Source organism: Ovis aries, chromosome 15, assembly GCF_016772045.2.
Source record: "Ovis aries strain OAR_USU_Benz2616 breed Rambouillet chromosome 15, ARS-UI_Ramb_v3.0, whole genome shotgun sequence".
Lineage (NCBI taxonomy): Eukaryota > Metazoa > Chordata > Mammalia > Artiodactyla > Bovidae > Ovis > Ovis aries.
The window spans coordinates 27,283,327-27,299,119 of NC_056068.1; the positions used below are offsets into that span (position 1 = coordinate 27,283,327).

General features: G+C 42.3%; 1 protein-coding gene across 10 annotated transcripts in view; it reads right to left on the reverse strand.

The window, feature by feature from the left end:
• SIK3 (SIK family kinase 3) overlaps window positions 1-15,793 on the reverse strand; it is a 265,973-nt gene that overhangs the window by 38,741 nt on the left and 211,439 nt on the right. For all 10 annotated transcript variants that reach the window (XM_060399704.1, XM_027979227.2, XM_027979225.2 and 7 more), the window contains 2 exons: window positions 12,680-12,804; window positions 11,922-12,045 (listed from right to left, as the gene is read on the reverse strand). In XM_060399704.1, coding sequence (XP_060255687.1) covers window positions 11,922-12,045; window positions 12,680-12,804 — 249 coding nt within the window. The remainder of the gene's footprint in view (window positions 1-11,921; window positions 12,046-12,679; window positions 12,805-15,793) is intronic.

Consider the following 15,793-nt stretch of genomic DNA (forward strand, 5'->3'; position numbering starts at 1 on the left):
ATGGGACTTTCCTGGCAAAAATACTGGAGTGAGTTGCCATTTCCTCCTCCAGGGGATCTTCCCGACTCAGGGATCAAACCCATGTCTCCCTGGTCTCCTGCACTGGCAGGCAGATCCTTTACCCACTGAGCCACCTGGGAAGGTTAGTCAACACTAGGTGTGTTCAAAGGCAATGCCAAAACATCTAGCCCAAGAGCTCTTTGTTTTCAATAATTTTAACCAATTTCTTAATCATGTTTAATCCTCCAGAGCAATTCAAATTTCAAAGAGGGCTCTGTTTTTGTCAAATCTCAAAAATCCAAAAAAGAAACAAAAGTAAACTAGCTAAAATGTCTGTTTCCATGAAAATGACTTAACTTCATTTTTTTTTTTTAAGTTAAATGGCACTAATTTCTTATGCTTTTCAGAACAAGAATACAATGTGATATACAGCCTGATTCTATTATCCATTCACTTTGGCCAGCTCAAGTACCCGTGTGGGAGAGAACTGATATTATCATAACAAACAGAACAAGACTGATGACTGACCCACAAAGACAAATTCTGTATGGAGCAACATGACTGTGATAAGAGTTAAATACTGAATTAATAAATTAAGGCTTAAAATTAAAAAAAAAAAAAGTCATAAGTATTTGTGCCAAGATACATTTTTTTTGGTATGAAGCTGGCCAGAGTTAGGAATCCTCACTCTGCTAGTGGACTGAGTCCTAGAAATAACTTTTTTTAAAATGCCCAGGGAAACCCTTGCCACGTCTGGTAGCTCAGACAGTAAATAATCCTCCTGAAATGAACGAGACTCAGGTTTGAACCCAGGGTTGGGAAATGGCAACCCACTCCAGTGTTCTTGGATGGATGATCCCATGGACAGAGGAGCTTGGCAGGCTGTAGTCCACAGGGTCACAAAGAGTCGGACATGACTGAGTGACTAACACACAGAGAAGGAAACACTGTCATTGTCAGCTAAGCTCAAAGCTATCTTATGAAGTGACTATTTTAAAATCTGAACAATGTAGACCAATGATCTTGCAGTAAGGCACTTGTATGTATAAAGAACATATGTTACAGTGAATATGCTATCCTATAGATGCATTTATGCACTGCATAAGTGTTAAGTATAATCATACAAAATACAGGGGTTATTACAATGAAATTTTGTTATATTGGACAGTGCTAGAACAATGGTGCTGTAGGTATCAGAAACTACATAATCTTGGAATTAACTCTAATGGAACTTACTTTATAATAACGTTGGCTGTTGTAAAACAGTTTACTCATAATAAACAAGCATTGAGATCAACTCCTCTAAGAGAAATGACACTGAGGAAAAAAATATCCTGTTTTGAAACCGAATGTTTTTAGTTCTTTTGGGGAAAGAGAAGTGCAAGTCCCAGTACCAGAGAATTCAGTAAAATTCCTACAAGGATAGCCCAACAGCAAGAGATCAGACAAGGAAGTGGAGAGTCATTTAAATACAAATTCTACCCCAAAACGCTGGTTTCCGCAAATTACTGTAATGTTCTGGAACAGAAGGGAAGTTCCTTACATCTATATTCTCTGATACCCTTTCTGTGGCTGAACAGAGTCAAAGGGAGATGACTTGGCACAATTTAGCAAACACTGGTGGGTGCAGATGAGGAAAGCTTCTGTTGGGAATCAGGCTGCGAGGCTTTCTCTTTGAGTTTAACAAGTTCATCAACCTGAGGCAGACTGACAAGAAAACAAGTATTCGACCCAAAGATCTCCATTTGTTAGAAAAATAACATCTATTTCTTGATCTTTCCTTATTTTCAACTGTTCTTCTTGGTGGCTGAGATGTTGCCAGAATTAAGATTTAGAAATTAGGAGTCTCTGGCTTACGGGCTGGGGGAGGCTTACATTTACCTGTAGCCCTCACCTTGAAAAGATCCCAGCATGTTCCACTGTTTACACTAGAGGCTGTCCAATGTGCAGGTCACATCTTTAAAATAAAAATTTGTCATTTATACTATCTTACTATTCAAATATATTCTAAGTCCTAATAGCAAGCATTATAGTGGAAGAAAATTCTGGCTCACTTATACAGAATCCAATACACAGTACTTGATACTAAAACTTTTTTCCCTCTGTAAGTAATTCAGATGGGCAAAGATATCCATTCCAGAACTCTCTTGATACCTGGAATCACTCGTCAGAAATGTACTCATTGAGAATTAAAATACAATCAAAGACACCTGGGTAGCTTTGAAGCCAGCTTGCAAGGGCTCAAACAGCTCTGCCACTGCCTGGCTGGGTGGTTCTGGGGGTGCTACTTAACCTGACCATGCCTTGACTGTCTTGTCTGTCAGGTGACAGTGGGGGCCTACCTCATAGGGTTGTTTTAAACATGAGGTATCAGTAGGCTAATGCAACAGTGTCTAGTACTGAGAAAGTGTTCAATGGCTGGCTGTTAGCTATTATCCATCTAGGACATCTTCCCTGACTCTATTTTCCTGTATCGGGATGCTGAAGAGAGGAGACAGTGTGTCTGAAAAGGATAACAACAATAAACCAGGCAGCACCCATATGTACCTCCTGGTTTTCTATTGTCTTCGGTGCAATCACAGGCAAGAATACTGGAGTGGACTGCCATTTCCTCCTCCAGGGAATCTTCTAGACCCAGGGATTAAACCATGTCTCCTTCACCTCTTGCCTTGCAAGTGGATTCTTTACCTCTGAGCCCCTGGGGAAGCACCCCCTAAGTAGCACAGTGTTCCTTAAAAAGGCATGGAAGAACTGCTCTGAGGACTCTGAGTCCTTGAGTATATAGAGACTGATGGGCGAGTTACTTTAATCTCCTGTCCCAATCCCTCTAAACAAAGTGCTTTTAGCCAAGCAAGATGTTGTGTGGTTCTTGATGAGTAAGCCCATCAGGGCCAAGCTGTTTGCATCTAAGTGGAAGCTTTTTGGCAGTAGCTGCACAGTAGTCTCCTGCAGAAGCATTATGTAAGCCTGGGTCTTGCATTCTGAATGATAAAATGCTTATGCAATATTACAATTAATTAAGTCACAAATGACGTTTAATCAATACGGACTCAAAAATATTGTCCACAAGAGATCTCTACATACTTGCCGTCAGTGCAGTTTATTCCACTGTAAATTAATTTTCCTTCAGCTAAATAAATGACTGATCTTACTATATTTGCTAATGGTGAATAAGACAAAACAGGCTTTAATAAGTAGGCCTCTCATGGCTTTTAAAAATATACTGGTAGTGATTGAGCTTGATGCTCAAAATATTTACATTGCTGGCTTCCCTCAGTGGGAGCGGAAGTCAGAGAAAGAATTTGCGAACACACGTGGCCAGGTCAGGTCTCACCTTCTGCAGAGACTCAAAACAAACAGCAAGTTTCAGCTTCTATAATTTAGGCTCAGGGTTTCATCAATACCTAACTGGTCTTTGGAATGCTCCAAGAAGCTTAACCCAGAAACACCAGTCTAGATCAAACATATTTTACTTAAGACATTGAAAGCCAACTCGATTGCAGAGCAAACCCTTTTTGAACTAGAAATCACTCGACCTGATCATTTATATAATAACCTATATAACAAAAGTACATAAAGCCAGTTAGTAATTCAGATCATCAGTGAGTTACCTATCACTTTATTAATAATAATAAAATACAAGAGCCTGACAGAAGATTCTACAGGTAAGTGGTGATGATTCAATTTTTCATTTAAAGGAAAACTTATTGAATGTTTACACCATGCCAGTCACCTTTAAGTTTTATGGAGGATGCTGCCGTACCTGTGAAACACAGTTCTGATAAAAAGGAGTCTGCATTCTAGGGGCGAGGAGAGGAAGACAGATACAGTTACTGCACTAGGTGGTATGAAATCGATCCACCCCAAATAAATCCTTGTAAATTTATACCCCTGTCATTCCAAATTGAAAGCATGTCTTCAGTGTATCTCAAGATGCCCATGAAGGGAAGTTTGTATCAAACAAACAAGACCAGGCCCAGAAATATCCACTAACTGCAAGGGTACTTCATTCCACACATTACTGACAATAAAGAGATGCTTAGAATTCTTGAACTAACTATATCCATTTGTATAGTATGGCCTCCCACACAGCTGTACATATTCTGGAATTCAATTTGGCTAGAAGAAGCTAGACGATGGGGCCTTCCCCACTCTGCTACCCAAGTGCCCATTAAAAAAAAAACAACACTGGTTCAGCTGGAGTTTCTAGACCCTTTTGGCAGAAAAAGGGATAAACTCAGTTCAGGTCTATGACAACAGCCTGAGGGAAAAAAAAAAAGGGCCCTGTTCTGTAGGACGCCCCCAGCTGCATCATTTTCCGTAGCACAGTGACAGCAGCCCTGACAGGCTGCAGAGGGGCTGGCTCCAGCCTCCAGGTAAGTAATTCACTTTGGGTCTAATGAGGTACAATTATGTCCAGAAACTAGAGGTGTAAGCAGAAGGACTCAGGGACAGACTCTAGGTTTCCTCTACATGAATTTGAACCTTTTTGGTACCTGAAGGACGTCTAAGCTGAGCAAAGACAAAACCATCTGACGCGCTCCTTTTCTCCCATGGCTTATCCTGACAGAAGTCTCTGAGGGGCCCGGGGTTCGGCCCTGTGATGGTGGGCAAGGCCAAGCACACGTCTGTCCCCGAGGGCAGAGAGAATACACTGGTAGCATGGCAACTGTCCACTCATTTCCTACTCGGGGTTCTTGTTCCTTTCCGTACTTAACCTTACCAAAAAATGTTATTCCTATTTAGGGAATTACTTGTCCTGGATTCAGGACTGATCACGTTTAGGATAATTATGTTGGTATTCTCTAAGTCTTTAAACTTTCCTGCTAACTTATACCATGCTATAAATATTAGTTCTTTCTAAGTAGTGAAGATGTTGTGCAGTTTATTTCTAAGCACTAACAGACTTCGTGGCTGATGGTATAGTTAGCTACCAGCATCCGCTGTCTGAAGCCACGTCTGCTGAGACTTGAGTGAAAATCCTCTGCCATGCTGTGGGGGTGGAGGGAAGAAGGGATCTGAGCTGCTCACAGCAAACACTGTGGACACTGGAAAAGCAGAGGAAGCGGTTTGTTTATCTCGCCCTTTCTTTCTAACAGTGTGGTGCAGTAGAACAAACACTGAGTTTGAGAACTGACTTAGTCATTTATCACCTGTGTGTCTTCAGGCAAGTCAACTAAACTTCCTTAAACGCCAGCTTCTCAAACGTCATTGGCAAAATGATGAATACTATGTGCCAGTACCAACTCCAGAGGACAATTACCTAGCTCAAATTAGATCAAGCATAGGAGGCACTTTGTAAACCTGAAAGCCCTAAAGCAATGTGAGTTATGGTTACTGATATTATTATTGGAATTACCTGGTAGTAAGAAACCCATGCATTCATGCATGTATTCATTCATTTAAGAGACATTTACCGAGTGCCTACCAGGACCCATGCACTGTCCAAAGCCCGGGGAATACAGCAGTGAACAAAAACAAAACCTCATTACAGTCAAGAGGCAGTGGGGATGAGGGACGGGGACACAGTAAACAATGTCAGATGGTGGCGAACGCCATGAAAAAGCGTGAGGCGGAGCTATGGAAAGGGAATGAGGAGGGCGTCAGGAGAGGCCCCTCTAAGGGGACAGTCAAGCAGAAACCTCAAATGAGGTGAGGAAGCCATGTGAGTATCTGAGGAAACAGGAATGCATGCACTTGGCAAGTGTGAGAAGCAGCAAAGACGCCTCTGTGACTGGAGCTCGGGGCCTAGAGCAAAGAAGAGCAGCAAATGAGATTAAAGACTGGGGCCCACCACAGTGCGCCTCATGTCGGCCATAATAATAATGACTTTTGGAATGGTTTTCCAAGAGTAAATGAAAGCCACTGGAGGGTTTTAAGCAGAATTCTATTTACTTACTGTTTACTAAATCCTACCACATGCCAGAAACTCTGCTAGGCTAGACACAACTGTGAAAAAAAAAAACATGTTTTGTCTTTACTTTCTCTAAGCTCACAGTCTGGTGTGGAAGACACGGAAAGAAAGAAATTATTATAATGAAATGTTTGGGAAGTCCCATGAGGAAAGAAAGAATCGTAGGCTAGATTTTCTAGACTTTTATCTCTATCACATCTAACTTCTTGCTCTGGAATACAGGAGAGGGTGGCATGGGGTGGGGGGAGAAGAAGCATCCCAGAAGCAAGGAAGTGCTCCCGAAAACATAACTTGTTCGGGGAACTGGAAGGAACTTAGGGTGACCAGACGTAGAATGGGGTCTTGGGCTGAAGAGACAGGCAGGAGCCAGGTCACAGAGGTATTTCCATGCCGTTGATTTTCAAACAGCATTCATGTGATTAACCTAGTAAGTAACAGTCAGCATTTTTAATGTAATAGAATAAAATGTTAGAGTGCACTGCATATAGTAAAGACGAATTGTGCTTTTTTTTTTTTTTAAAAAGAAAACTTTGATAAGTTGTATGTATATATGTATTTTCTAGGTCACAGTATAACTTGCATTTTTTACTATGGTCATGATCAAAAATGAAGTCAATGCTCTAGCCATGTTAAGGAGTGAAAGCTAGGCTAGAGGAAATGATAAACTACTGAAGAGCTTAAGCTGGAAAGTGACATAAGCAGATTTGTGTGCAAGTGTGTGTGTTGTTTGTTTTGACATATGTATTTTAGAAATACTACTTGTGCAACTGTGTGGAGACTGCATTAGAGGATAAGGCTGGAGTCAGGCATCCATTTAATTGGCTATTATTTAATCCAGGTAAGAGCCACTACAGAAGTGTCTATAGGAATGGAGGGTGGGATGTTCAGGGTTTGGTAAGTGAGCAGCTGCGGTGAGGAGTCAAGGCTAGTTTCTGTCTTGGTCAGACAGTGACACCATTCACTAAGACAGGGAACACAGAATAGAGCAAATCTAAGGAGGAAGTTAAATTCAGTTTTGAAAATGTTTCCACTGATGTGAATTGAAGACATGCCAGTGAAGCTGATGGTAGCAACTGATTGGATATATAAGCCCCTCACCCCAGAGGAGAGGTCTGGGCCAAAGAGTTAACTGAGTGTTAACTGGGGACATCATTGCAATGACGACAGCCATGGGAATGAATAATTTGCTCAGAAAGATGGTGTGAAGAAAAAAGATTTACAGGATGAGCAGAGAGACATCTGGCAGACAAGGTGCAGTCAGGGAGACAGGAGGAAAACTGGAGAAAGTCGTGTCTGAGAAGCAATGGAAAAAAAGGTATTTAAAAAAGCAAGGAGTGGCTGATTCATTTTGCTGTACAGTAGAAAGTAACAGAACACTGCAAAGCAACCATGCTCCAAAAAGATTAATAATAAAAAAAAGAAGTGACTCAACGATAAAATACACAACTCAATTAAAAAACGGGGAAAACATTTATACATACACCAAACAAGACATGCAGATGGTAAATATGCATATTAACTGCTAGCCATCATACAGCATTAAGGGCTTACAAATTAAAATAACAAAGGTACCACTTTACACCTGTTAGGACAGCAAAGACCCAAAGCACTGATAACACTAAATGCTGGCAAAGATGGGGAGCAACAGGAACTCTCACTCATTGCTGGGGGAGATGCAAAATGGTACGGGCACTCTGAAAGATAGTATGATGGTTTCTTACAAAACTAAAGATAGCCTTAGAGTATAATCCAGCAACCCCACTCCCTGGTATTTATTCAGGTGAGCTGAAAACTTACATCCACACAAAAACCTGCACGTGGACATCTGCAGCAGTTTTGTTCATAACTGCCAAAACACGGAAGCAACCAAGATGTCAATCAGTAGGCGAATGGATAAACAAACTGGGTATGTCCAGGCAATGGAACATTATGGAACATTAAAAAGAAATGAGCTATTAATCCACGAAAAGACACAGAGGAACTTTATACATGTGTTACTAAGTGAAAGAAGCCAATCTGAAAAGGTCACACACTACACGATCCCAACTATACGACATTCGGGAAGAGGGAAAACTGCGGAGACGGCGAAATGATCACCGACTGCGGGGGTTAAGGGAGCGGGAGGGGGTGAACAGGCACAGAGGAGTCTCTGTAGGACACTAGAACCACAGTCAACAGTGGACTTCAGCGATAATTCAGTGTAGTGTCACTGCAGGCTGATCAACTGTAACAAACAGATACTGACAGCGGAAGAAAGCTATGACAACCTAGACGCCGTATTAAAAAGCAAAGACATCATTTTGCCAACAAAAGAACAGTCAAAGGTATGGCTTTTCCAGTAGTCATGTACAGATGTAAGAGCTGGACCATAAAATAGGCTGAGCATCAAAGAACTCATGCTTTCGAATTATGGTACTGGAGAAGATTCTTGAGAGTCCCTTGCACTGCAAGGAGATCAAACCAGTCAATCCTAAAGGAAAGCAACCCTGAATATTCACTGGAAGGACTGATGTTAAAACTGAAGCTCCAAAACATTGGCTGCCTGATGCAAAGAGCTGACTCACTGGAAAAGACCCTGATGCTAGGGAAGATTGAAGGCAAAAGGAGAAAAGGGCGGCAGAAGATGAGATGCTTAGAGTGCATCACTGACTCAATGGACATGAATTTGAGCAAACTCTGGGAGATAGTGGAGGACAGGGAAGCCTGGCGTGCTGCAGTCCATGGAGCTGCAAACAGCTGGACTCGGCTTAGCGACTGAACAGCAACAAACAAATGACAGTGCAGGAAGCTGTGAGTGTGCGGGTGGGGCGGGGCGAACGCGGGAGCTCTCTGCACTTCCCGCTTAACTCTGCTATGGACCCAAAACTGGTCTAAAAAATAAAGTTTACTTTTAAGAAAGAAAGCAAGCAGTGGTGAACTTTTAGTGTTTAGCTCCAAACACTGCCATGCAGTCATTAAGATAAAGCCTTAGGATATCTAGTAGATTAGGACAAGATCACTGGTGATGCCTGTCAGAGCAATCCACCACACCCTTCTCTGCTTCCTTGTAGGGTAAACCAGAAAGAGTTGCGCCTATTTCCTTTCTCTCCATTTCCCATCTATTCTTTTTTGGTTGTATTGACATGAATTAGAGCTTTGCTCCTTCTCCACCACCAAATCTGTACTTCAAGATCATCAATGATCTTCAAATTTCTAAATCTGATATGTCAGTTAGCATAACTGATGCTATCTTGGGCCCCTACATTCCTCCTATCCTTCCACTGACTGTGCCCCCAAGTCTGTGGCGTGCAGTAAACCGCTTCTCTGTGTCAAGGACTGCATAATTACTGGACGCTGTTTCATGACCATGAGGTCCAGGTGGCCTCTATGCTCTGGTATCTCCAAACAGTGATGAAGAGCTTGGCTGACATATTCCTGGTGCCCATGAGACTAGTCACCCATTCATAAATCTTGACAGGAATGTACTTCCTGTTTCTAAGCACATACCCTTATATTCTTAGGTTAACTAGAAAACTGTCCCCTTCACAGTGCAGAATACAGCTGCAAATGCTTCTGGATCGCTGTCTGTCTGATCCCACCCTGTGAGTAAGTTACCCTATAAAAAACTGACCCTCTGATCAACACGAGGCTGCCTGCCTTATTTTCCCGTCTCAATGCTTTCTTAGTATGATGGGGCACTTTTCGTCCTCTCTGTCCTCCAACAAGCTCTATCATCTGACCCATCAGGGGCACTCCACACCGTTCCTCATTCCTTCTCCTTGAAACATCCTCTTCCCTTGTTTTCCAGGACACAAAACGCTCTGGCTTACTTTACTAACCATTCCTATGCTGATCCCTGTTCACCGTCCTGATCGCTGAATGTTAGCGTGTCCCAGAGATTAATCTTTGGACCTTTTCTCATTCCTACATCCATGGCCTAAAATGTGATCTTATCTCAGAGCTTTAAATCTTATCTATACACTGATCATTCCCAAATGTGTATCCATAGCCCACCACTCCCAACCAAGCCCTACTAATTTCAACTGCCCACACCATAACTCAACTTAGATGTCTAATGGGCATCTCAAATGAATACATCTAAAACCTCTCTCCAAAATGGAAGCAGTCTTCTCTAGCCATTCCCACCTCTATTAGCAGTAAATCCATCCTTCCAGTTGCTCAAGCCAAGAACCCTGGAGTTACCTTTAATTACTCTCTTTCTCTCAGATCAAATCCCACATAAATGTTGCTGGAGCCAGACTGCCTAGGTTTAAATTCTAGTTCAGTCACTTAGTAGCTGTGTTATCTTGGGAAAATAGCTAAACTTCTCCTAGTTTCAGCTTTATCACCTATAAAATGGGGGCTAATAGTCTCATGTATCTTATAAGGTTGTTAAAATAATTAAATGAGTTAATGTTTGCAAAACGCTTGGAACAGTGCCACACAGTGCGTACTATCTCTTGACTCTGAAGGCTTCTAACCACCCCAATCTCTACACTCCAGTCTGGGAACTAGCCACCAAAATCTCCTACTAACTGGTCTCCCTCCTTCAGCCCTTGAACTTTTCAACCAAGAGAGTTGGCAGAGCGATTTTTTTTTAATAAAAAGAACAAAAGTCACCATAAAATTCTTTCAATACTTTTGCATGCTTGAAATTTTTCATAATAAATAATAAAAGTTAAAGAAAACCCAAAGTTAATGCCATTCCTTTGTTAAAATCCTCTAATTTTTTGCATTTCACTTAAAAGTGAAAACTCAGGTCTTTATACTGATTGACCAGGCCCTCAAAGTGAGCTTTCTCCTGCCCCTCTGACTGCACCGCTCCCGTCCTCTCTCTCATTTCTTTCTAGCACAGAGGCTTCCAGCCTGTTCCTTAGACACTCATGTATGTTCTCTCCCCAAGGCCTTTGCCCTCTCACCGTCCCCTCTGCCTGCAAAGCCCTTCCTCAGACTGCACAGCTCACACTCTCCCTTCATCTTCTCCAAGTCTTCACCAAAACGTCTGTTTTTCAGGGAAGGGGTTCCCTGCCATACCTTTACAAATAAACATCCAACCACCATCCCTAACCTACCACCTGGCTCTATTTTATTTTTCCCATGGCTTTTTTCCAAAATGCATTTTAGAAACAACATTTCTGATGTTGATTTCAAATGCAATTCTTGTTTTCTTTCTAAAACGTAATTCCCATGTGCTTACACTCTGCTCCCAACCCAGCTGACATCTACTCTATAGGTTGTACCTTTAACTGAAACCATGATGAAGCAAAACTAAGCAGACTGCTTAGAGCGTTGCCCCAGAATGTCCCTTTCTTATGTGTGCAAATAGACAGTGATGAAATACTGTAGATTCTGGGTGCCTGTTTTCAGTGATACTTTTTTCTAAGAGCTACTGCCCACTCATTCAAAAAGTACTTTTTTATTTGAGTTGGGGGGATAAATGTCACAGAAGCAGGAAATGTAATATCAGCAAGACTAAGATGCAAAGCCTGCTTTCCCCTTGCCATTTATTACCACATCTCAGTGGAGCCCCCAGTAAATACTGGATTGGCCAAACAATTTTACCATTTAAGTATTACAGAAGAATTCAAACGACCTTTTTGACCAACCCAACAGAAATATTATCCTGAAAAAGGGAGAGATAAAACAGAGATGAACCAGGACTATTTTCTACTGCCCTGCTACTATGTGCTGGGCCTATTAACTCTCCAACATTATTTAATTTAGTTCTCATAGTAGTGGTCCTCACAAAACTGTCAGCCTTTTATTAATGAGGAAACGAAAGCTCAGAAAGACTTAGTAATCTGCCCACCACACTAGCAGCCCTGTGCAGAGTCTAGGACCAAACTTGAGCCGGGTTATCTGAAGCTAAAACCTAGACACTGTGTTCCTATAGAATCGTGCCTCTAGAGGTTCAATTCAGCAAACTGTTAAATGGGCCATGTATACCCCATCACTCAATTCTGGGATAACTTAGCATGTCTACTGTTCAATGAACCCAGTCATAGCTGTGTGCTGGCATCTCCCTTACCTGTGGACATAAAAAATGGGATGCGAAACTTTCCACTCAACACCCGGGCCCGCAGATTCTGCAGTGTGCTCCCATCAAACGGCAGGGCCCCACACACAAGCACATAGAGGACGACTCCAAGGCTCTGCATCGCAAACAGAGAACATGTTTGATCAATCCCATCAGAGAAACAAGAGAGGTCACTATACTATGTGTATGAAGAACTGGTGATGGACAGGGAAGCCAGGCATGCTGTAGTCCATGGGGTTGCAAAGAATCGGACACAAATGAGCGACTGAACCGACCTGATGAAGAGAGTGGTGAGTCATGTGCGAGATAATGGGACAAACATTTCCTTTTCTTTTTTTTTTTTTAATGAGAAATAATATGGGGCATTGTCAAGGCCAATCATCTTTAGAATATTTAGCATTCTTCTTTGCTTCCAGACATTAATTTTGGGGAACATATCTAGAATTTCTCTCAGTACTCATCCGAGGGAGAAGGCAAGTGGCAACAACAGAAAGAATTTCTGTTCTTGTCAAGGGCATCCGTCCAAGCTTGCCCTTGGGATTTTTTTTTTTTTTTCATCTTTGCAGATGCAAAGGGGGAGATGGAAACCTGTGGCTCAGTCCGTATGACAAGGGTTGGAGAACAGACTTTGTACAAAGAATTGAAAATTCAAACAGGAGATCAAGATCTCAGTCTCATCCAGGATGAGGACAGCTGCCGTCAGACTAGGGTAACTAACACTGCAGGGAGAAGAGGTGGCAGTCACATACCCAGATGTCCACCTTGGGTCCGTCATACTCCTTTCCTTCGAAGAGTTCAGGCGCGGCATAGGGCGGGCTGCCACACCAGGTCTTCAGCAGCTGCCCAGGGGTGAAGAGGTTACTGAAGCCAAAATCTAGAAAGACAAATGGACACCACTCATGTGATCTTGACCAGTGAAGACGAATTTCTAGTCACTAGAATAAAGATTCTGGATCCTTAAGTTTGAATATCAAACATGAAAAGAAAACTTTTAGAAATTATATAACCAGCCACTTAAATTTAAAATAACACTGAAACAGAGTGTTACTTTCCAGATGGGCTGGAAAGTAAAAGATATCTGGTTAACTGAAAGTAAACATGATTGGTTTACATCAGTACCCAAATCAGTACCATTTCCTTCATAAATCTGGACTGAGGTGAGTTTTTTTAAGAACAAAAACAAAATTGGATAAAGACTGATATCAAGACCACATCAGAATCAGGAAATAAATGTTAAGTCTACTCAGCTGGACCCACGATTTTCAGATTATTTTTACTTCTTGTGACAAACACATTTATGACCATGAGGGACACAGTGAACTTAAAAATTAGACAAAGTGACTTTATTACCATTAAGCTGGCTTATTCAAGATAAAGAATACGCAATTTATTTGCAATCAAACCAAGAATGTTTACATTTTGACTTCAACTTCCCCTTTTCATTTCTCCCCCTCCCACTGTGTGAAGAGAGAGTGGAAGGGAGATTGGAGGGGTAGAGAGTGGAGAGGAAGACGAAGACCTTAAATGAGCAAAGACAGCAGCCGAAGGACAGAGTCTCACTGACTCGGAAATACTTCTCTGCACACAGATATTTAGAGCAACGACTCCAGGTAAGGCAGGCTGAAGCGCCGTCCTTTCCCAGGCCTGCCATTTCCCCACACTCCCAGCACCTCTCAGAAGCGCCTCGCCCTCTCCTGGTACTCCCAATGACAACTCTGCCTCCGTTTGCTACTTGCTCTTCTTCCTCCTCCGGAAGGGGTTTTCTAGTGAGGCACGTGCTGATTTTGAATGTCACTGCTTCCCCTATGGTTTCTCAGGACCAGCTCTTCTGAGCCCATAGCTTCCACCATCATCAATCACATGTTTGGTAATGATTCTCCAAATTTATAGCTCTGATCCTGGTACCACTCTTAAGTCTCTGCTGTGGCCTTCTAGTACTTGCCTGGGAACAAATATCTCAACCTTGCCATTTTCCAACATCAAACTGCTCTTCCAACGATGTTCCCGTGTTCATTTATGGAGTTACCATCGTATTACTAGGAGCACTGGGGTCTTCGTGCCTCGCTACCTCTCATTTCCATTTCAAACTGGGGATAATTTACTGCTTCTACCCTGTGTGTCCCGAACTTACCTCCTTCTTTCCATTTCCATTCCCCCATCTCAGCTCATACTCTATCGTCTCTCATTCTCTTGACTGGCACTCTTGTTTACTGCCCTTTGCTTGCCGCTAAGCCGCCCATTTCGAGCAGGGAGCACAAGTCGCACCTCGCTCCTCCCCACTTAGAAACACCTGGTGGCTCCTTTCTGCCCAGCTCTCCTCGCATTTAGGGTCCTTCACAACAACCCAGCTCCACCCTCCATTTCTATTCCATCCCTGGGCATTCTAGCATTGCTGGACTATTCATATCCTGTGTTTATGTGCTTCTCTTACGCTACTTCCTTTCTGTGCCATGCCTTTTCCTTTCCTTGCCACTTTAGAAATAGCACTTATTTTCAATGCCCAGTCAAATATGACTTCCTGTATGAAGCCTTCACTGACTCCTGCTGCAAAACACCACGTCAATGGCTTCCTCCTCTGTGCTTCCCTTGGCCCTTTGTTTGTACCTCTACAGCCCAATCACAAGCCTCATGCTATACTGAGCTGTATCGTGTGTTTATATCCTCCACTAGTTAGTTAACTAGGGACATTGTTTTATTTATATTATTCTCCAGACAGTGTTTTCATACATAGCAGGGACTCAAGAAAGGGCCACTAAATTAAACTGCAATAAAATTGCAATAAAAGCGCTAAGCCAATCCTCTTGTCACCTCCTGCTTACTGGAGCCTTTTTAGACTGACTGGCAGCTGGTCAGCTCCTATGGCCTCTACCTCCTAGCCAGCCCTCCAAGATCACAAGGGGCTGTAGAGGTGGGACCATTAGAATCACTAGAGCTACTTCCAACAAGAGAAATCAAATTCTCTCATTCATTAATGCAAAATAAATGCCTCATCTGTCAAGTCTTCCTGAATCTCCTATAAGAAATGTCCTCTACCTTCTCTGCATTCCCTTATTACTTTGTATTCCTCTATTTTTGTTAATTCCACATATAAATATCTTATTTTTCTAGCTCCTTTAAAAACATACTATCCTGTCTCTTTAGGCTTCCCAGGTTGCACTAGTGGTAAAGAACCCGCCTGCCAATGCAGGAGATGAAAGAGACATGGGTTCGATCCCTGGGTTGGGAAGATCCACTGGAGAAGGAAATGGAAACCCATTGCAGTAGTCTTGCCTGGGAAATCCCACTGTCAGAGGAGCCTGGTGGGCCACAATCTGTGGGGTCGCAGAGTCGGACAAGGCTGAGCATGCACACACATACCTTTCTCTAGTAGAGGTCTGCCCCCTCTCTACCAGTTCCTTAAAAATACTTTTTTTCATCTCTGACTCTCATATTACCTAACAAACAGTTTAACTTAAACACAATAGGTGCTTAACAAATGTTGAGTTGAATGCAACTGCCATTAAAGCCCTACCAACTAACCTTTGACATTTGAAGCCCAATCATTTTATCAGCTGAAGTCTTTAACTTTAACCTATTTTTCTTAAGAGACTGGGGATAGGCTGCTAAAAATCCCAACAAAGGTGATTCAACAGAGCTGGTACTTTGGGAATTATTTAGAAAGAGGACTCGTGATGTATCTTTAATTGGTTGGGAAAGACCTTCACTGGATCCTTTCCCACGACTGGCCTTTCTCTGCACAGTGAGGAAGACATGTTGATAGAAACTGTAATAATAATTGATGGGCTCTGATATTGGTGTGACTGGATAGCAAAGTCCAAAAGAGAAAGTCATGGAGTATTCTGCTTGTGTTTTGAATGGAGAAT